This window comes from Ranitomeya imitator, chromosome 1 (assembly GCF_032444005.1).
Source record: "Ranitomeya imitator isolate aRanImi1 chromosome 1, aRanImi1.pri, whole genome shotgun sequence".
NCBI lineage: Eukaryota > Metazoa > Chordata > Amphibia > Anura > Dendrobatidae > Ranitomeya > Ranitomeya imitator.
The window spans coordinates 156,971,608-156,995,557 of NC_091282.1; the positions used below are offsets into that span (position 1 = coordinate 156,971,608).

The following is a 23,950-nucleotide window of genomic DNA, read 5'->3' on the forward strand; positions in this document are numbered from 1 at the left end:
GTAATCTCAAAGTTTAGTCCTTTTACAGATATTTTCATCTTCAACTTGCTTAACTATTCACAATAACAGTAATTTTGACCAGGGGTGCCCAAACGTTTACATGCTACTGTATCTCGGTTACAATTAATGGACCAGCGGCACGGTGGCTTGGTGGTTACCAGTAAGGCTCTGCAACACTTGGGACCTAAGGACAACATCTGCAAGGAGTTTGTGTACTCCAAATGTCTGCATGGATGTCCCTCCTGGTACTCTGGTTCCTCCCACACTCCAAAGACATACAGATAGGAACTTTATAAATTGTGAGTCCCAGTAGGGACAGAGATGATAATGTCTGTAAAGCAGCTGTTGTAGCAGCTTCCCTAGATTCTCCAGATTAGATTATGCTTTTCTTATATAGCGCTATCATTCTCCACATAGCTTTACATACATTATCATTAAAAACCATAAGACATACAAGCTGCACATGCATGTACAATGTGTATTCACTCTTTCTGTAATTGTGAAATTCACATTTATTGAATATCAGAACATGTGACACATCCTCAAACATCCGCAGCATTATTGGTGAAAGCATGAATGTCTATTATTTGCTACTAATGATTCCGCCTATAAAGTGACTCACCGTTTCCATGCAAACACTGTCCTTCCGAGATAGGACAACACATAAATATATCGTTCCCAAGACATGCTCAGGATGCTGTGGATCCTTTAAATTTAATGCAACATCTTTTGAGCTGCAGATACAAAGTAAAGAGATTAATGTGACGATTGTCAGTAATGACTTATACACTTGTAATGTTTACTTCGGTGGTAGATGACTAATGAAAAGTAATGCGCTATGCCTTATATTATATCTTGTTGCACAGATGAATTCTATTTTGACATAAATATATATATTTTTTATTTATATATTTTTTGATTTTGTGCACTGCATGTCAAGCCGAAGCACCGCTACATAAACCAATATAATTTACCTTGACACATATCAAGCTGTATCCTATAATTGATAGGAATACTGCAGAGACACCGGATAGGTACAAATATATATTTAGCCAGCTTGGTCAGCATCTACATCAGTGATATTCAGCTGACACATGCTTATATTCTCATAGGAGAGGTTTCTTAATTTTATAGTGTGTAGATGATTTTTGGTGACCAATTTGCAATTACACTATAGTCTAAATACCGTGTCCTTTCTATAGGAAAACCAACACGTTGGGGTCAATTCATCAAAGCTTTGGTGTTTTCATGCCACCCAGGTCACATGGACGCATTATTACTAGTGATGAGCGAATATACTCGTTACTTGAGATTTCCGAAGCACGCTCGTGTGTCCTCGGAGTATTTTAGTGCTCGGAGATTTCGTTTTCATTGCCTCAGCTGAATGATTTACATCTGTTAGCCAGCATAAGTACATGTGGGGGTTGCCTGGTTGCTAGGGAATCCCCACATGTAATCAAGCAGGCTAGTAGCTGTAAGTCATTAAGCTGCGGTGAAGAAAACTTAATCTCCGAGCACTAAATCGGAGGACACCCGAGTGTGCTCGGGAAATCTCGAGTAACGAGTATATTCGCTCATCACTAATTATTACATCTGATGTCAGGAAGGGGTTCATAAAACAATACTTTAAGATCATTAAAATTCCATAAAACTGTATGCTTCATGTTTCACAGGGATTGTCCTAGACAAAGCCATAAGGGCAAAACCCTACGAAAACTGGAAAAATGAGAATGCGATCTTCTATGGATTTGTAAATTATCTTAAATTGTTGTTTTTTTTTACATATGTACAGGGCCGCCATCAGGGCATGACAGCCTTGACTGGCGTATGGGGCCCGGTGAGCAGAGGGGGCCCGCATCGGGCCCCGTCTCATCTGGTCACCGGGCCCCCCCTGCAGGCGCTGCGGCAGCTGCACACTATAGATGTGCGGGCCCGCGCCCGCACGTCAATAGTTAACAGCCGCCAGCCAGTCTGAGGCTGGCAGCTGAATAGGGCCGCAGTACGCACTCGCCGGCGTCGCCGGCGTCTGACGTCATTGTCAGCCGCCGGGCCCGGCGAGTGCGTCTGTGTGGAGCCTGGTGGAATCTTCGCCCGGCGCAGGAGCATGGCCAGGTAAGAAGTCGTGTTTTTTTTTTTCTTTGAGAGCTGCGATCCAGGGGGGCCCGGCGGGCAGGATGATGGACACACAGGGGCAGAAATGCTGGACACAGTGGGGCAGAAATGCTGGACACAGTGGGGCAGAATGGTGGGCACACAGGGGCAGAAATGCTGGACACAGTGGGACAGAATGGTGGACACACAGTGGGGCAGAATGCTGGACACACAGGGGCAGAATGCTGGACACAGTGGGGCAGAATGCTGGACACAGTGGGGCAGAATGCTGGACACAGTGGGGCAGAATGCTGGACACACAGGGGCAGAAATGGTGGACACAGTGGGGCAGAATAGTAGACACACAGGGGCAGAAATGCTGGACACAGTGGCGCAGAATGCTGGACACAGTGGGGCAGAATGGTGGACACACAGGGGCAGAAATGCTGGACACAGTGGGGCAGAATGCTGGACACACAGGGGCAGAAATGCTGGACACAGTGGGGCAGAAATGCTGGGCACAGTGGGGCAGAAATGCTGGACACAGTGGGGCAGAATGGTGGACACACAGGGGCAGAAATGCTGGACACAGTGGGACAGAATGGTGGACACAGTGGGGCAGAAATGCTGGACACAGTGGGGCAGAATGCTGGACACAGTGGGGCAGAAATGCTGGACACAGTGGGGCAGAATGGTGGACACACAGGGGCAGAAATGCTGGACACAGTGGGACAGAATGCTGGACACAGTGGGGCAGAATGCTGGACACAGTGGGGCAGAATGCTGGACACACAGTGGGGCAGAATGCTGGACACACAGTGGGGCAGAATGCTGGACACACAGTGGCGCAGAATGCTGGACACACAGTGGGGCAGAATGCTGGACACACAGTGGGGCAGAATGCTGGACACACAGTGGGGCAGAATGCTGGACACACAGTGGGGCAGAATGCTGGACACACAGTGGGTCAGAATGTTGGAGACAGTGGGGCAGAATGCTGGACACAGTGACAGGGGCAGAAATGCTGGACACAGTGGGGCAGAATGCTGGACACAGTGACAGGGGCAGAATGCTGGACACAGGGGCAGAATGCTGGACATTGGGGCAGAATGCGAGACACAGTGGGGCAGAATGCGAGACACAGTGGGGCAGAATGCTAGACACAGAGGGGCAGAATGCTGGACATAGTGGGGCAGAATGCTGGACTCAGTGGGGCAGAATGCTGGACACACAGTGGGGCAGAATGTTGGAGACAGTGGGGCAGAATGCTGGAGACAGTGGGGCAGAATGCTGGACACAGTGACAGGGGCAGAATGCTGGACACAGTGACAGGGGCAGAATGCTGGACACAGTGACAGGGGCAGAATGCTGGACACAGGGGCAGACTGTGAGACCCAGGGGCAGAATGCTGGACATTGCGGCAGAATGCGAGACACGGGGCAGAATGGAGATACGGGGCATGATTGGAGACACGGGGCAGGATGAAAGACATGGGGGCATGACTGGAGACAGATGGGGCAGGATTGGAGACAGATGGGGCAGAATGGAGACACAGGGGGCATGATTGGAGACAAGTGTCAGGATTGCAGACATGGGGGCATGGTTGGAGACATAGGGGGCAGAATGGAGACATGGGGCATGATTGGAGACACTGGGGGCAGAATTGGAGACAGATCGTGCAGGATCATGGGGCAGGATGGATACGATGGAGACAGATGGGGCAGGATGGAGAGATCACATGGGGCGATCATATGGGGCAGGATGGGGAGATCATATGGGGCAGAATGGATACTCATGAGGGCAGGATGGGAGAACATCTGGCTGACGCCAGGAATGAGACACACGGGGCCAGGCTGGGGGATATTATTAATACCATAGGGGCTAATTTAGGGATATTATTACTGCAGTGATGTATTTATTTTATTTTTTGAGTATACTGTTTTAAATGGGGGGCGGTCCTGTTACTGTATAGAGTGATACTATGTCGCCTTCTTCATGTGGTGTAATGTAGAAGTTGTGAAAAATTAAGTAATGTGTTCTGCAAGCGGAGCTCGAGATAACTGTGTTATTTCCTGCAGAGAGAAGTCCTGGCTGGATGAAATGATGGCGGTCTGTGCTGGATGAAAGATGAAGGACTTCACCTAGAGACGTCACTGGTGAGTCAGTGTGTTACCTATACACTGACACTATACACTGTATACAGAGCTCCTGTGTATAATTTCACTAGTGATCACTATATTATCTGTACACAGACACTGCATACTAAGTACAGATCTCCTGTGTATAATGGCACTTATGGTGATAGTATGGTGCTTTTTTTTAAATTACTGATCAGAATTGTAGTATTCAGTCACTATGTGGTGGTAATATGTGGTCTGGACATGGTGTTGTGGTATTTGTTCCTTGTATGTGATATTATTCGATCACTGTGGTGGTAATATGTGGTCTGGTCATGGTGTTGTGGTATTTGTTCCTTGTATGTGATATTATTTGATCACTGTGGTGGTAATATGTAATCTGGTCATGGTGTTGTGGTATTTGTTCCTTCTATGTGATATTATTGGTCATTTTAAAAATTGAAAAATAAATAAAAATATACCTAAATTGTATTGCATATTTTAACAAATATTTAATAGGTTACAGTAGAGTAGGGCCTGGCCAAAAGTGTCTACCGTGTTATGGTGGCGGCTTAAAAAATCGTTTGGCAAAAACAAAAGCTGCCTGCTATGTATGTGATCTGGTGATGGGAACTGTTAATGTGTGATTGGTGAGAAGTGGAGTTTTTCTAAGAGAGAGCGGTGGGACTGTGGACAGTTCGAGGGGTGGAGCCTGGAGGCGGGGCTGGGGTGGAGCCTGGGCGGAGTCTCAAGGGGGCCCCAAAAATTTTGCCAGTATGTGAGTAAAATATAATGGACCTAATAGATCAATCCTTACTGTTTTACATTAGGGATGGATATCTGCTTGTTTCATAGAAGTATTAATGTAGGATAATACCCTTGGGTAGTATGCACAGTGGGAGGACTGGGTGCCGTTGTATGGTGGTTTATATCGAGACATCTATTTTCTGAGACCCCTGAATATACTATAAGAACACTTGACTCTGTTATCTTGCGTTTTGAGCAGTCCAACATTATATTTATTGACTTTACAATGCCAATTTTTGAGTTTTTGACGCTGCATATTTTTACTGCTTCAAAAATGCAACCTCTTCCAGACCCAGTAAAGTGGATGGGATTTATAGAAATCTCCTGCCCATTGTGCTGACCAGCGGTCCAGTTTTAAATCCGCATCATTTTAATTTTCTCTTGGGGGTACGCAAAGTTTTCTGTTTGGAATTTCCCACATGTATTTATTAGATGTGGAAAATCTGCAGGTAAAAACGCACGTACATTTTTAGTGCGTTTTTGAGGCAGAAATGCATATAAATGCATGTAATCTGCACTTAACTATATCAATAAAGTTTTATCAAAGCCAAATACCAGAAAGTATCAAAAGCAAAACAGCTTTATTTACAGCATGGCATACCAAACAGAGACAAAAAAAACGCAGGGTAAAAAATGCATTAAAAACGGACGTAACCAAATGACATAATAGGTGCAGAAATGGTGCAGAAAATCAGTAATATCGAAAATTCACTAGAAGCTCATTGTGAGAATGTGACCTTATTAATTACATTTTGTATATTACTGACTCGGATAAATTAACTCCATTGTGATCTAATTTTATTGCATTCATTTTCATGTTGGTGTTTTTAAATTGTGTGTTTTCACGGTAGCTAAGGATAGCCGATTCATCCATAAAATATGTTTTTGTAAATATGTCATGCGATTGTTTTTGCAATAGAGCTTTCTAAAAAAGAAGTTAAAGTCTGCATCCCTTGTGGTGTAAGGTGCTTACAGAATAATGTCTGTATTTATACAGGAGGAATAACATTTCATTATATCACTTGTTTCCCACATTTATCGCTACTTTTCCCCCCTGCAGGCTCTATCTCTTAAAGAAGCACTCCTTCTCCCATCAAAGTTTTTATCCTGTTAATATATTGCAGTCATCACATTATATAGCACTGTGTACTTACAATTGCTCATTTTGCCTTTCTACCCAGCCAATTCTTCTGCTTTCCATTAGGTCTATGATATCAGATGATTAAAAACTGATCCCTTCTAAGTATAAACAGGAGGTAAATTCTCCCTGTATGAGCCTTGAGTGACTGCAAAAGTCCCTGGCAGGGCGAAGGGTGGAGCAACTGGGTGAGGAGTTGAAGAAGGGAATTATTTCTGCAGGGAAAAGCGACTTCCTGCCATGTTGGTGAATGGCACGCCTTCCCAGCGCCGTCCTACTCACTGCATTCACCGCTGTGCTCCTTCCTATGTCAGGCCATCCTACTGAACTGCATCTTGCAGCATTCCCAGTACTGTTGCATCCTCATGTGTCTCCACCTGGCTATATGCAGGCGCTGTCAGACTCTGCAGGAATTTAACCTGCTGTGTCCTGCAGAGTTTTGCTTCCCTGGCCTATCTGCTGCCAGCAAGGCATATACAGTATTAGGCAGCTACTCCCTCAGCACCTTGCCTGAACTTAGGTTCTGTTCAAGTCTCCAGTTTCCTATCTAGGTGCATTCTTGTTTGACACTCCTGTTACTGTCCCGGCTTGTTCACCCTTTCTGTCTGATCTCTCTACTCCTGACCCCGGCTTCGTATTTTGATTAGTGTTGCCTGCCCTGACCTCAGACTGTCTGACCAGGTCCCTGTCTTCATCCTTTGTGTCTCTGACCCATTGGTCAGCTCCTGAAGTTTGGACACTGCCCTGGAGTGGCGCCGAGTGACTACCCTAACGGCTCAAGCCTATCCTCATCATCCGAGGCACTAGTGAAGACAAGGTAGTCACTTAGTGTAACGCCCCTTCATGGTAAGCCCGGCCAGTGGCTTGCGCAGTGGGTTTATATCCACCACTATCACACTTCCTGTTTCTGCATAGAGCAGAGAAAAGAGAAGAATTAGGTGGGTAGAAAGGCAAAATGAGCAATTGTAAGTACACAGTGCGATATAATACGATAATTGCAATATATTAAGAGGATAAAAACTTTGATGGAAGTTCTTCTTTAAATTGCAATTGACTGCTATTATGTGGAGTTAAGCTACTATATCTTCCATACACAATTTACCGAGACATGAGGGATTCCTGCTTCCATGTCTCTATGTAGAACGTTACTCAGTTTGGAAAAACAAAGGCTTAGGGGAGATTTTATTGCAAAGATATGAGGGGACAGTACAGAGAACTTTCTAATGAACTTTTTACACCTGGGCCTGTGATGACAAAGGGGCTTCCTCTATATCTAGAGGAAAGAAGGTTTGATCATTATCACAGACAGCGATTCTTTACTCTTCTGAGCAATGAGATTATGGAACTGTCTACCACAATACGTTGTAATGGTTGGTTTAATACCAAAGCACAAGCAGCATCTGGAGGTCTTGATAAACATAATAATATTATAGATAATGGGTATTGACTAGTATGATTGCTGAATGTGAAATCAGGAATGAATTTTCCCATTACAAGGAGCTTTTAGCGTCTGCCCAAAGGGGTCTTTACCTTCCTCTGGGTCAACACATTAGGCTATAGGTTGAACTCGATGGACTTATGTCTGTCTTCAACCTTAAAAACTATAAAACCATGTTTAAATCAGGAGTATCATGAAAGACATTATACAGCAGGACTCAGCAGTGTAGCTGTGAAGTCAGCTAAGGACTGATATAAATAATTACTAGAAAGAAGCAACACTACCCCTCTGGCGCTCTTTCCCACTCTACTCCTCTCTCTTTTTCCTCCTTACTACCCTTTTAAATGACTTATACTGTATAGGGAGTTGTAACAAGATACTTCGGTTGACAGGCAGCATTTTCAGTTTTTCACAGTGAGGGATTGGTTCAGGAGGCAGGGGAATGAAAAATAGCTCATGAGTGAAGAAAGAAACATATTTATTTGATATGCTATACAAAAACGTGTTTTATACTTGCTTTACTGTTAGGGGAAGGTGAAGATCAGTGGTCCCCAACTCCAGGCCTCGAGGGCCGCCAACAGTGCACGTTTTCAGGATTTCCTTAGTATTGCACAGGGTTGGAATCCTCACCTGTGCAGATGATCACATTACCACCGATGCAATACTAAAGAAATCCTGAAAACCTGCACTGTTGGCGGCCCTCGAGGCCTGGAGTTGGGGACCACTGGTGAAGATGAAGAGGATGAGTATAATTATTGTTTGTCTACACACTAAAACCACAGGGAGAGTCAAGTTTTTTCCCTGATATATCAAAGTACATTTCACTTACCTTTGTATTTCCAGTGTTGTAAGATCAAGAAAAGCAGACCCGATAAAGTCATCTTGAAGTCCAAAGTCATAATCAAATACCTAAAAATATAATAATTAACAAATGTTTAGCAGTGGCTGAAAAAAAGAAGAAGGTATGAAGCACCATACATCAGATGTTACAGTAAGCTCTTCAATTCATGAATAATTAAAATAGAAGCAACTTTGCAAATATTCCTGATAAAAAATGTTTAACTGTTTTTTTTTTTGTCAACAGCTTCTATGCAGGCCTATGTGTCTCCATGGTAACAGACAACAAACAAATCATGTGCAGTCTTGACCTGCCTACATATTGTGATCTAGTAAATAGAAACAGCAGTAGTAACAGCATGCAGAAATATTATGAGTCCGTTTATTCACAACAACTATGCAATCAAGATTTCAGCTAAAAGCCTTTCTTAAAGGGAATCTGTCACAAGGATTTTGTTACCACATCTAAAAGTAACATAATGTATAGACAGAGATCCTTATTCCAGTGATGTGTGACTTGGCTGCTTGTTGTAGTTTTGATAAAATAACAGTTTATGAGCAGAATATTATCACTAGAGGACTAGTAAACCTGCTGCCATGTAGTCCTCCATTATTTATGAACTCTGTATAACCCTGCCCACACCACTGATTGGCAACTTTCTGCCTATGCACAGTGTACACATAAAGCTGCCAACGTTATTGCATTGCTGGCGTCCCTGCATGTTTCCTCTCTCTCCTCCTGGCAGAGATGCCGACATACTGCCACAGCCACTCCGCTGCATCTCCCTGTCCTGCTGCAGTTTCCTGCTATTGGCCTACACACGTTGCATGTGTCTTCCTGCGGCACGCTTTGTGTGTGGGCATGCTCACTTCGCACTCTGAATCTGCCCCCAACCAATAGCTGAGAGGCATCTAGTATTTAAGGCATGCTACCCTGTAGGGTGGTGCCTGGACAATGCCCTCTTTGTGTTTGAGATTTTGTCTGTTAGTTGTCAGGTCCCTGAACCTATTTCTGTACAGGTCCCTGAACCTATTCTGTTAGAATATGAAACCTGTAGTTGATCCTGCCTAGTCTGAACCTGAGCCTGAACCCATTTGGTGAAACTGCTTTGGTGGTACTTGAACATGAAACTGCTTGGCATAAACCCGAGACTGCTCTGGTGGTACCTGAACCTGGAGCCACACTGGTGGTAAATGAACCTGAAACTGCTCCTGTGGTAACTGAACCTGAAACTGCTCCCGCTGCACTTGAACCTGAAACTGCTACAGCGGGACCTGAATCTCAAAACGCTCTGGTGGTACCTGAACCCGAGACCACAGCAGCGGTACCTGAACTTGCACCAATCTCCATCCTGTCAAGTGTTATAGGATCCGCATTGTCTGAACCTGCACAGTATCCAGTCCTGGCTTGGACTCCGAGTCTGTGTCTGTGATCCTGACCCTTGGGGTCATCTGCCGCAGTACCAGGGACTGCCCTTGGAGTGATACCTGGTGGCCACCTACAGCTCAAGCCTAACTCCACCATCAGGAGCTCTAGCGAAAAGCAGGTGATCACTTAGCCACACCCCTGACTAGGGTAAGCCGGGACCGTGGCACCGTGGGTCCACGATCCTCATGTGTAACAACTATAACAAGCAGCCCAGTTAGTGATACAGTATATCTTAAAACTTTTTTAATATCATGGTACTTTTTATTACCCATAATTCCTTGTGTATATGTAATTACACAATTCTCGAATAAAATCACTCTATGTCACACTTGCATGCAATTAATGACCTAATATAACCCTTTTTATTTCAGTCAGGAGGCCGCATATATTGTTGCTGCAGATTTTTAATTTCTTTTGCATCAGATGTATTTTAGAGCTCATTCAGATGACCATATAATCGGGAACCTTTATTGTCCAGTGTGGTCTGAGAGAACTTGACCCATTTAAGGCAGTGCCTATGGCTGATTTTCCACTAGGACCTATGAAAGCTCCAGCACTGACCCACAAGGCGACGAGCACTACTGAGCTGCACACGGAGAGTGTCAGGTCCACAAATTACAATTGCATCTGACCCGACTTGCAATACAGCCGTCTGACGGTAAAAGCTATAGACATATTATTATTTATTGTTATAGCGCCATTTCTTCCATGGCGCTTTACATGTGAGGAGGAGTATACATAATAAAAACAAGTACAATAATCTTAAACAATACAAGTCATAACTGGTACAAGAGGAGTGTATCACTTTTCATGTTTGTGTTTGTTTACCAATGTTTCTGGAAAAATAAATAATTTAATAAATAAAATACGGTTGTCTGTGAATTTGTTTCAGAGAAGAAGAAGAAAAAAGTAATCAATAACCCTAAAGGTATGTGCACACGATGCGGATTTTGCTGCGGATCCGCAGCAGTTTCCCATGAGTTTACATTACAATGTAAACCTATGGGAAACAAAAAACGCTGTGCACATGCTGCGGAAATAACCGCGTGGAAACGCAGCGGTTTACATTCCGCAGCATGTCCCTTCTTTCTGCGGATTCCGCAGTGGTTTTACAGCTGCTCCTATAGAAAATGGCAGTTGTAAAACCGCAGTGAAAACCGCAGAAAAACCGTGGTAAATCAGCGATAAAGCTGCAGCAAAAAAGCAGCGTTTTTGCCCTGCAGATTTATCAAATCCGCGGTGGCCAAGAATATGTGTGCACATAGCCTCAATGTGTGCAGACTCAAATTTGTAAAATATTTTTATAAAAAGTTTTTTTTTTAGTGAAATAGTGACCCCCTCATAACCATGTTGCTCCATAGTAGTTGCTCCATACCAGTGATTGTCTTACCGCTGTCTCTAGCATCATGTCCTCCCTCTATCTGAAACTAAACCTGTCAAAAACTGAACTCCTCGTGTTTTCTCCCTCTACTAACCTACCTTTGCCTGACATTGCCATCTCCGTTTGCGGTTCCACCATTACTCCAAAGCAACATGCCCGCTGCCTTGGGGTCATCCTTGATTCTGACCTTTCATTCACCCCCCACATCCGATCACTGGCTCGCTCTTCTTACCTGCATCTCAAAAACATTTCTAGAATTCGCCCTTTTCTTACTTTCGACTCTGCAAAAACTCTTACTGTTTCACTTATTCATTCTCGTCTGGACTATTGTAACTCTCTACTAATCGGCCTCCCTCTTACCAAACTCTCCCCGCTCCAATCTGTCCTGAATGCTGCTGCCAGGATCATATTCCTCACCAACCGTTACACCGATGCCTCTACCTTGTGCCAGTCATTACACTGGTTACCCATCCACTCAAGAATCCAGTACAAAACTACTACCCTCATCCACAAAGCACTCCATGGCTCAGCACCACCCTACATCTCCTCCCTGGTATCAGTCTACCACCCTACCCGTGCCCTCCGCTCCGCTAATGACCTCAGGTTAGCATCCTCAATAATCAGAACCTCCCACTCCCGTCTCCAAGACTTTACACGTGCTGCGCCGATTCTTTGGAATGCACTACCTAGGATAATACGATTAATCCCCAATCCCCACAGTTTTAAGCGTGCCCTAAAAACTCATTTGTTCAGACTGGCCTACCGCCTCAATGCATTAACCTAACGATCCCTGTGTGGCCTATATTAAAAAAAAAAAAAAATTAATTAACTGGTTCATGCAGCTTTACATGAACACCCAAGCCTTACACTATGGCTGGTCCGAATAACTATAGCAATTGTTACCATCCACCTCTCATGTCTCCCCTTTTCCTCATAGTTTGTAAGCTTACGAGCAGGGCCCTCACTCCTCTTGGTATCTGTTTTGAACTGTATTTCTGTTATGCTGTAATGTCTATTGTATGTACAAGTCCCCTCTATAATTTGTAAAGCGCTGCGGAATATGTTGGCGCTATATAAATAAAAATTATTATTATTATTATTATTGGGGACAAATACTTTGTTACAAGTTCCACGAAAATGCATTACCAACATTAGTCGCTGACTATCCAAATGACCATGTCCTTTAGATGCTGCTATCATAAAGTTCAGAGAATTGTCTGAGTGTCTAAAATTGTTTTTTTCCCCTAATACTGAACACTTTTATTAATAAATCTACATTATCTTTAGTTTTTCCTTTTTTTAATGTTTTTACATTTGCAACCAAATCTAGTTTGCAAATTACGGTAGTTTTCACCAGATTGTCACTAGATGGCGACATTTCTACAGAATTGGAATGTTGAAAAATAACCAAATGTACAATCCTTTAGCCCCTTAGTGATGGAGTCAATGATCATCGCCTCAGTGATCAAATCTGACCTGTGTCACTATATCTGGTAATAAGTCAGGAATGTTTCAGCATACCTCAATGTTTCTGATATATATTTTTATTTATTTTATTTTTTTCATGATACATTTTATTTTAAATTACAGGTAAATTTAGGTCGTTTTGTTTTGCATTGACTTATGAAAATATCGGAAAATTAACCCCTTCATGACCTTCGGATTTTTTCGTTTTTCCATGTTCGTTTTTCACTCCTCTCCTTCTCAGAGCCATAACTTTTTTATTTTTCCGTCAATTTGGCCATGTGAGGGCTTATTTTTTGCGGGACGAGTTGTACTTTTGAACGACATCATTGGTTTTAGCATGTCGTGTACTAGAAAACGGGAAAAAAATTCCAAGTGCGGTGAAATTGCAAAAAAAGTGCAATCCCACACTTGTTTTTTTTTTTGGCTTTTTTGCTAGGATCACTAAATGCTAAAACTGACCTGACATTATGATTCTCCAGGTCAGTACGAGTTCATAGACACCTAACATGACTAGGTTATTTTTTAAGTGGTGAAAAAAAATTCCAAACTTTGCTAAAAAAAAAAAAAATTGCGCCATTTTTCGATACTCGTAGCGTCTCCATTTTTCGTGATCTGGGGTCGGTTGAGGGCTTATTTTTTGCGTGCCGAAATGACGTTTTTAATGATAGCATTTTGGTGCAGATACGTTCTTTTGATCACCCGTTATTGCATTTTAATGCAATGTCACGGCGACCTAAAAAACGTAATTCTGGCGTTTCAAATTTTTTTCTCGCTACGCCATTTAGCGATCAGGTTAATGCTTTTTTTTAATTGATAGGTCGGGCGATTCTGAGCGCGGCGATACCAAATATGTGTAGATTTTTTTTTTTTTTTATTGATTTATTTTGATTGGGGCGAAAGGGGGGTGATTTAAACTTTTATATTTTTTTTATTTTTTTCACATTTTTTTTAACTTATTTTTTTTACTTTTGCCATGCTTCAATAGCCTCCATGGGAGGCTAGAAGCAGGCACAACTCGATCCGCTCTGCTACATAGCAGCGATCTGCTGATCGCTGCTATGTAGCAGAAATGGAGGTGTGCTGTCAGCGCCGACCACAGAGTGGCGCTCACAGCCACCGGTGATCAGTAACCATAGATGTCTCTAGGACCTCTATGGTTACCATCATGTGACGGGGGTCGGCGATGACGTCATTTCCGGCCGTCCGGCCGGAAGCGGTAGTTAAATGCCGCTGTCTGCGTTTGACAGCGGCATTTAACTAGTTAATAGGTGCGGGCAGATCGCGATTCTGCCCGCGCCTATTACGGGCACATTTCAAAAAACCTGATCTGCACATCCAAACATAGACTGAGTGTGAACAGGTGCTGAACCCAGAGTCGCCAACTCGTATATAGTTAAATAAATAGGGCAGCACACTGCAGCGCCAAAACATGCAAACTTGAAAAAACGAAATTTGAACTGCATTACTGCACTAGAAATATGAAAAATGAGAGCTTTTAGCGCACAAAAATGGCCAATTTTATGTGTACCTCGTAGCCACGTTAAGGCATCTCTCTTATACGAGGTCCTACGTTTGACCTACCTCACTGAGAATAAACGTCTCCATCTGAATGGGTACATGTAAAAACCTCTTCTTGGACTCAAATTCTCTCTCTATGTGGAGGGGTATTGGACCTACTATAATTAAAACACCTGAAGCTAGGAGGCGGGGAGTGCACGATCAGAAGGCTAGAGAATACATTTCAAAAAACCTGATCTGCACATCCAAACATAGACTGAGTGTGAACAGGTGCTGAACCCAGAGTCGCCAACTCGTATATAGTTAAATAAATAGGGCAGCACACTGCAGCGCCAAAACATGCAAACTTGAAAAAACGAAATTTGAACTGCATTACTGCACTAGAAATATGAAAAATGAGAGCTTTTAGCGCACAAAAATGGCCAATTTTATGTGTACCTCGTAGCCACGTTAAGGCATCTCTCTTATACGAGGTCCTACGTTTGACCTACCTCACTGAGAATAAACGTCTCCATCTGAATGGGTACATGTAAAAACCTCTTCTTGGACTCAAATTCTCTCTCTATGTGGAGGGGTACTGGACCTACTATAATTAAAACACCTGAAGCTAGGAGGCGGGGAGTGCACGATCAGAAGGCTAGAGAATACATTTCAAAAAACCTGATCTGCACATCCAAACATAGACTGAGTGTGAACAGGTGCTGAACCCAGAGTCGCCAACTCGTATATAGTTAAATAAATAGGGCAGCACACTGCAGCGCCAAAACATGCAAACTTGAAAAAACGAAATTTGAACTGCATTACTGCACTAGAAATATGAAAAATGAGAGCTTTTAGCGCACAAAAATGGCCAATTTTATGTGTACCTCGTAGCCACGTTAAGGCATCTCTCTTATACGAGGTCCTACGTTTGACCTACCTCACTGAGAATAAACGTCTCCATCTGAATGGGTACATGTAAAAACCTCTTCTTGGACTCAAATTCTCTCTCTATGTGGAGGGGTATTGGACCTACTATAATTAAAACACCTGAAGCTAGGAGGCGGGGAGTGCACGATCAGAAGGCTAGAGAATACATTTCAAAAAACCTGATCTGCACATCCAAACATAGACTGAGTGTGAACAGGTGCTGAACCCAGAGTCGCCAACTCGTATATAGTTAAATAAATAGGGCAGCACACTGCAGCGCCAAAACATGCAAACTTGAAAAAACGAAATTTGAACTGCATTACTGCACTAGAAATATGAAAAATGAGAGCTTTTAGCGCACAAAAATGGCCAATTTTATGTGTACCTCGTAGCCACGTTAAGGCATCTCTCTTATACGAGGTCCTACGTTTGACCTACCTCACTGAGAATAAACGTCTCCATCTGAATGGGTACATGTAAAAACCTCTTCTTGGACTCAAATTCTCTCTCTATGTGGAGGGGTATTGGACCTACTATAATTAAAACACCTGAAGCTAGGAGGCGGGGAGTGCACGATCAGAAGGCTAGAGAATACATTTCAAAAAACCTGACCTGCACATCCAAACATAGACTGAGTGTGAACAGGTGCTGAACCCAGAGTCGCCAACTCGTATATAGTTAAATAAATAGGGCAGCACACTGCAGCGCCAAAACATGCAAACTTGAAAAAACGAAATTTGAACTGCATTACTGCACTAGAAATATGAAAAATGAGAGCTTTTAGCGCACAAAAATGGCCAATTTTATGTGTACCTCGTAGCCACGTTAAGGCATCTCTCTTATACGAAGTCCTACGTTTGACCTACCTCACTGAGAATAAACGTCTCCATCTGAATGGGTACATGTAAAAACCTCTTCTTGGACTCAAATTCTCTCTCTATGTGGAGGGGTATTGGACCTACTATAATTAAAACACCTGCAGCTAGGAGGCGGGGAGTGCACGATCAGAAGGCTAGAGAATACATTTCAAAAAACCTGATCTGCACATCCAAACATAGACTGAGTGTGAACAGGTGCTGAACCCAGAGTCGCCAACTCGTATATAGTTAAATAAATAGGGCAGCACACTGCAGCGCCAAAACATGCAAACTTGAAAAAACGAAATTTGAACTGCATTACTGCACTAGAAATATGAAAAATGAGAGCTTTTAGCGCACAAAAATGGCCAATTTTATGTGTACCTCGTAGCCACGTTAAGGCATCTCTCTTATACGAGGTCCTACGTTTGACCTACCTCACTGAGAATAAACGTCTCCATCTGAATGGGTACATGTAAAAACCTCTTCTTGGACTCAAATTCTCTCTCTATGTGGAGGGGTATTGGACCTACTATAATTAAAACACCTGAAGCTAGGAGGCGGGGAGTGCACGATCAGAAGGCTAGAGAATACATTTCAAAAAACCTGATCTGCACATCCAAACATAGACTGAGTGTGAACAGGTGCTGAACCCAGAGTCGCCAACTCGTATATAGTTAAATAAATAGGGCAGCACACTGCAGCGCCAAAACATGCAAACTTGAAAAAACGAAATTTGAACTGCATTACTGCACTAGAAATATGAAAAATGAGAGCTTTTAGCGCACAAAAATGGCCAATTTTATGTGTACCTCGTAGCCACGTTAAGGCATCTCTCTTATACGAGGTCCTACGTTTGACCTACCTCACTGAGAATAAACGTCTCCATTCTGAATGGGTACATTTAGCGCCATTTTTGTGCGCTGAAAGCTCTCATTTTTCATATTTCTAGTGCAGTAATGCAGTTCAAATTTCGTTTTTTCAAGTTTGCATGTTTTGGCGCTGCAGTGTGCTGCCCTATTTATTTAACTATATACGAGTTGGCGACTCTGGGTTCAGCACCTGTTCACACTCAGTCTATGTTTGGATGTGCAGGTCAGGTTTTTGAAATGTATTCTCTAGCCTTCTGATCGTGCACTCCCTGCCTCCTAGCTTCAGGTGTTTTAATTATAGTAGGTCCAATACCCCTCCACATAGAGAGAGAATTTGAGTCCAAGAAGAGGTTTTTACATGTACCCATTCAGATGGAGACGTTTATTCTCAGTGAGGTAGGTCAAACGTAGGACCTCGTATAAGAGAGATGCCTTAACGTGGCTACGAGGTACACATAAAATTGGCCATTTTTGTGCGCTAAAAGCTCTCATTTTTCATATTTCTAGTGCAGTAATGCAGTTCAAATTTCGTTTTTTCAAGTTTGCATGTTTTGGCGCTGCAGTGTGCTGCCCTATTTATTTAACTATTACGGGCACATGTCAGCTGTTCAAAACAGCTGACATGTCCCGGCTTTGATGCGGGCTCACCGCGGAGCCCTGCATCAAAGCAGGGGATCTGACCTCGGACGTACTATCCCGTCCGAGGTCAGGAAGGGGTTAAGAAACATTTGCCATTTTCAAATTTTAATACTTATACCCTTAAGTCACACCACACAAACTTAATTAACTGGGTAGAAGGATAGAATGAGCAGTTGTAAGTATGCAGTGCTATATAATATGATTATTACAATATATTAAGAGGATAACAATTTTGATGGGAGTGCTTCTTTAAGTGACTTTGAGGGGTCTATATAATGGAAAACCCTAAAAAGTAATACTGTTTTAAAAACCGCACCGCTCAAGTTATTGCTTTCATTACATTTTTTAACCCTTCAGGTGCTTCACAGGATTTCATGCAAAATGATTTTTTTTCCGCTACGATATTGCTTTAGCCCTAAATTTATCGTTTTTACAAGGGATAATAAGGGGAAATTTGTTACACATTTTCTCCCAAACGCGTCAATACCCCATATGTGCTCAAACACTTAAATAAAAAAAAATAAATTCATTTTCACAAGGGTAATAAGTGAATGGACTTCACAATTTATTTCAGAATTTCTTCCGAATGTGACAATACCCCAAATGTCATCTGAAATACCTAACCGCATGGCAGGAGATATGCCAGCTTAGGGCCCATACACTGTGTTCAGATTGTGCTTCTTGAGACATAAACCCCATAAATTAAGTGAATCCTGTAACAGTAATACTAAACACAAGGATGCTATCAGTGGTTTAGGCACAGTGTGGGCTCAGGAAGGGGGTGGCCTTGGATTCAGGGTAAAGATTTCAATGGATTTTATCCAGGGGTCATCCATGCTGCTTTCCCAGAACCATTGAGCTACCTGTGGCCAGGGCTGGTTTCAGACAAAATGGGGTCCTGAGCAAAAGTTTTAAAGTGGGCCCTAAATGCTAACATAGCACCATCACACGCTAACATTTAGGTTACATATACATGCACTGAGGTCGGACTGTTAAATGAGCACCACTGACAATATTGAAGTTGTTAGATGTGTTATGATCTGGTGACCTAGGAGCAGCATGAGACGGACTCTGGAGAAGGTGGTCCCTGTACTGACCGCAAACCCTGAACCTGGCAGCGCAACTAGAAGTAGCCGTGGGGGGTACCTAACACTCCCTTGACCCCTCGGCACAGCCTAAGATCTAGCTTCCCCTAAAGACAGAAACAGGAAACCTATCTTGCCTCAGAGAAAATCCCCAAAGGATAGATAGCCCCCCACAAATATTGACTGTGAGAGGAGAGGGAAATAACATACGCAGATATGAAATCAGATTTTAGCATAGGAGGCCATACTAGCTAAAAAGAAAGAATAGAACAGAGTACTATGCAGTCAGTATAAAACACAAGAAACTATCCACCACAGAAAATACGAATCACCACATCTGACTAAAGACATGGGGGGTATATCTGCATCTCCAGAGACACAGCTTAGCTGCAAAAAATCCTTCACAGACAAAGCTGGACAAGACAAAAACATGAATATGCACAGAACAATAAGGTCCACAGCAGGTGGACAGCAAAAACAAAGCCAGGACTTATCTTTGTAGAAAAGCACAGCAAACTGGAGAGACCAGCAGGGAAGTGAATCCTCCAAAAACAATGGACAACTGGCAGGGACTAAAGAGTCCTGCAAAGCTATATACCCCAGTCAGTTTTGCAATTAGTAGATACACCTGTACAATCCTGCAGTCCAGGCACAACTGCATTACCCTCTACAACCACCGGAGGGAGCCCAAAAGCAGAATTCACAACATAGATGTTAGTTTCCTGGCCTATTTCCGCAGACTAATGAACAATGATGGGCACAGAACGATCACTGATAGATCAATGTAAAAATGTTATGAGCAGCATATCTGCAGTTTTATACCGGGTGATGTGCAGCTGAGAACAATGATTTTTATCACACCATAATCCAATCACTTCATGAATGAGCAGTATTTTGCTCGCTCATTGGGCGATTGCCGACATGCTCACACCTGAATTCTTATCTGCGCTGCCGGGATTTATAAATGTGGATGCTACATACACACACACACATTGCACAGACACATGTATGCAGAGCACATGCACCCACGTATGCAGAGCACATGCACCCATGTATGCAGAGCACATGCACCCAACGTCTGCAAAGCATATACACCCACGTATGCAGAGCACATACACCCTTATATGCAGAGCACATACACCCATATATGCAGAGCACACACACACATGTATACAAGCACATACACACATGTATACAGAGCACATACACTCATGTATACAGAGCACATACACCCATGTATGCAGAGCACATACACACATGTATACAGAGCACATACACTCATGTATGCAGAGCACATGCACCCATGCATGCAGAGCACATGCACCCATGTATGCAGAGCACATGCACCCATCTATGCAGAGCACATGCACCCATGTATGCAGAGCACATGCACCCATGTATGCAGAGCACATGCACACATGTATACAGAGCACATACACTCATGTATACAGAGCACATACACCCATGCATACAGAGCACATACACTCATGTATGCAGAGCACATACACACATGTATACAGAGCACATACACTCATGTATGCAGAGCACATGCACCCATGCATGCAGAGCACATGCACCCATGTATGCAGAGCACATGCACCCATCTATGCAGAGCACATGCACCCATGTATGCAGAGCACATGCACCCGTGTATGCAGAGCACATGCACCCATGTATGCAGAGCACATGCACAAATGTATACAGAGCACATACACACATGTATACAGAGCACATGCACACATGTATACAGAGCACATACACATATATACAGAGCACATGCACCCATGCATCCAGAGCACATACACCCATATATGCAGAGCACATGCACACATGCATACAGAGCACATGCACACATGCATACAGCGCACATACACACATGCATACAGAGCACATGCACACATGCATACAGCGCACATATACACATGTATACAGAGCACATACACATGTATACAGAGCACATACACATGTATACAGAACACATACACATATATACAGAGCACATGCACCCATGCATGCAGAGCACATGCACCCATGTATGCAGAGCACATGCACCCATGTATACAGAGCACATACACATGCATACAGAGCACATACACATATATACAGAGCACATGCACTCATGCATGCAGAGCACATATACCCATATATGCAGAGCACATGCACACATGTGTACAGAGCACATACACATATATACAGAGCACATGCACCCATGCATGCAGAGCACATACACCCATATATGCAGAGCACATGCACACATGCATACAGAGCACATGCACACATGCATACAGTGCACATACACACATGTATACAGAGCACATACACATGTATACAGAGCACACGCACCCATGCATGCAGAACACATGCACCCATGTATGCAGAGCACATGCACACATGTATGCAGAGCACATGCACACATGTATAAAGAGCACATACACACATGCATACAGAGCACATGCACACATGCATACAGCGCACATACACACATGTATACAGAGCACATACACATATATACAGAGCACATGCACCCATGCATGCAGAGCACATACACCCATATATGCAGAGCACATACACCCATATATGCAGAGCACATGCACACATGTGTACAGAGCACATACACATATATACATTGCACATGCACCCATGCATGCAGAGCACATACACCCATATATGCAAAGCACATGCACACATGCATACAGTAACCCCCGGATGAGGCACGGAGGGTCGGAAGGAGGGGGGCATGACCGGGGCAGGTTGCCAGTGACCCGGTGATTGGGGATTTTGGGAAAAGGCAGGGAGAACAGCAAGGAAGGAGGGGTGGAGGAAGTAAAGGATTGACAAAGGGAAATGACATAAGGGAAGTGACCTAGGCACAGGGGAGAAGGGGGGAGATCAAGGGGGATAAAAGGAGGCAGGGAGGAGCAGTAACTTTCTTTTCACTCCCAGGACAGCGGGAAAACAAGCAAGCAGACTTCTGGAAAGACATTGGAAATCCTCAGACAACTACTCCACTCATCGGTTCACATACACAATCCTTCAAGCAAACAAAGAAAACAGGAAGCGTGTCTGCTGCTTCAGGGAGTATAATATTGGGGACATCATTATGAGGGATGCGGGGACATGTACCTGATACACCATGTACTGCTGCAGTATCTGATCCTGTATATATATATAGGATCATTATATCCTGGGAGGTCTTTGCCCTCAGGGATTTCTATATGTTAGCTGCCTCAAGTTTACCTGTGGCATGGTTGCAGACACGGGTACATATATAGTATTATATATAGATAATGCTGTTATATTATGTACTGCAGGGCTGTTATGCCATGGATTATTGCCCAATTATTCATGGCAGACGTGTGTGTGTGTGTGTGTATATATATATATATATATATATGTATATATATATATATATATGTATATATGTGTGTATGTATGCACATACATACATACATATATGCATACTGCCATAGGGTTTATATATGGGACTGGGGGTATTTAGAGATACTGTAGTAAGTTGGTGTATGGCGATGAGGTAGACGTGTTGCAGATGAGTGCATGGTGAGTATATGGGATGCTTCAATATAATGCATGACAAGTATGTATATACTGCAATTTAGTCCAGGGATATACCCCATTACAGGCATGGTGCTTGTATGGATACTGTTCTATATGACCTCCCCAAAACAACATGGATAATATTGACTATTAAGGGTTTGACATATATAACGGATGTATCACAAGTATTACTAGGGCAGACTATCCGGTATATGGGTCCTTGATTATATATTTTGATACTATTACGGTATATTATTTATATATACTGCCATTAATTTCATGGTGCAAAGGGGTTACATCAATATCACGCTCTATTAATATCCTTATACATTAATATTATATATCATAGACACTGGGTATAATATATGACGGTATATACATATTGCTGGAGGATTCATGGCGGATTTTTCGGTATTATATTATATGTAGATATATATATATATATATATATATATATATATATATATATATATAATGTGTGTATGCATGTGTATATAGGTATATGGATATATAGGTATATGCTGTTGTATAGTACGTGTGTCGGACCTACAGATATTTTGGCATTATTCATTGCTGATATATCAGATAACTCAGTATAGGGTATGGCATATAGTCATGTATATACTACAACCATTACAGTAGAGACGCCATTACCATGTGTCCCAAGGAAGGAGGGGGGAGGCCTGTACTTCCAGTTTTATGATACCTATTACACCAGGCTGTATGCTGGGGGAGGGGTGAGGCCCTGAGGGGAACTGCACACACACTCCCAAGGAAAGGGGAAGTGTGGCCTGTGCTATATACTCAACATATGGTGTGTATGGAGTCTATCTATCCATGCCAGTTCTACTGGGAAGATATACGCTTCACCTATATATACGTTGTACCCCTGAGGTTAGCTGCACCTCAGTATATATATAGATGGCTGTACCCCGGCATATATTATTATTATTATTTGTTTTATTTATTTATATAACCCCCATTAATTCCATGGTGCTGTACATTAAAAAAAAAAAAAAAAAAAAAGGGGGTTACATACAGGGTTATAGATATTGTTTACAGTAAGCAAATTTACAATTACAGACTGGTAAAGAGGGGAGAGGACCCTGTCCTTGCAGACTTACATACTACAAATATTTCCTCCATATGTATATTTTTAATCCAAAATTATGGCAGGCCCACAGTATATGGGGGGACTTAATAATAATAATAAAAATGGTCTTTGTTGTTGTGTCGCGCTGGCATGGCCGCGGCGCTTTGCAGTCTGCACACATTGTCATTGCTGTCCCCATTGGGGCACACAAGCTAAAATAGTATATATGGCACTTCCTCTATAGGTATAGTCGGACCCTGAAGGTATAGTGCTACCCGGGGATATACATTATATATCCATACTCCGGAAGCTCAGTATACATGGCTATACACCGCATGGGCCATTATAAGCCTGTATAGGGCTGTTTCCTGCATATATGGCGGCATTTAGTTTTTTATATTGTGCCCGGCTTGAGGGCTCTCCCTAGTGGTGCTGTATTGTCATTACAGTGGGTTAGTAGTCATGCTATTTACCCACCATTTGCTTATATACATTGCCGATGATGGCACAGAGGTTGTGGGGAAGAGTTCACCTAGAGCCTTACCTCACATGTAATCACATAATATAAAGAATAAGATGGGCGTGTACTCGTTTAAAAAAAAAAAAAAAAAAGGCTCGGTTTTTAATGGGTGTAGCCTGCACTGCAACCAAGAGGCAGAGCCAGAGGCGCGGTGTTTTTATAGGTATAGCCTGCGCTGAAACCAAGAGGCAGAGCCA

General features: G+C 42.9%; 1 protein-coding gene across 3 annotated transcripts in view; it reads right to left on the minus strand.

The window, feature by feature from the left end:
• MCTP1 (multiple C2 and transmembrane domain containing 1) overlaps positions 1-23,950 on the minus strand; it is a 1,531,547-nt gene that overhangs the window by 991,336 nt on the left and 516,261 nt on the right. For all 3 annotated transcript variants that reach the window (XM_069751887.1, XM_069751881.1, XM_069751897.1), the window contains exons 4-5: positions 8,421-8,500; positions 623-734 (exon numbers count right to left, since the gene is read on the minus strand). In XM_069751887.1, coding sequence (XP_069607988.1) covers positions 623-734; positions 8,421-8,500 — 192 coding nt within the window. The remainder of the gene's footprint in view (positions 1-622; positions 735-8,420; positions 8,501-23,950) is intronic.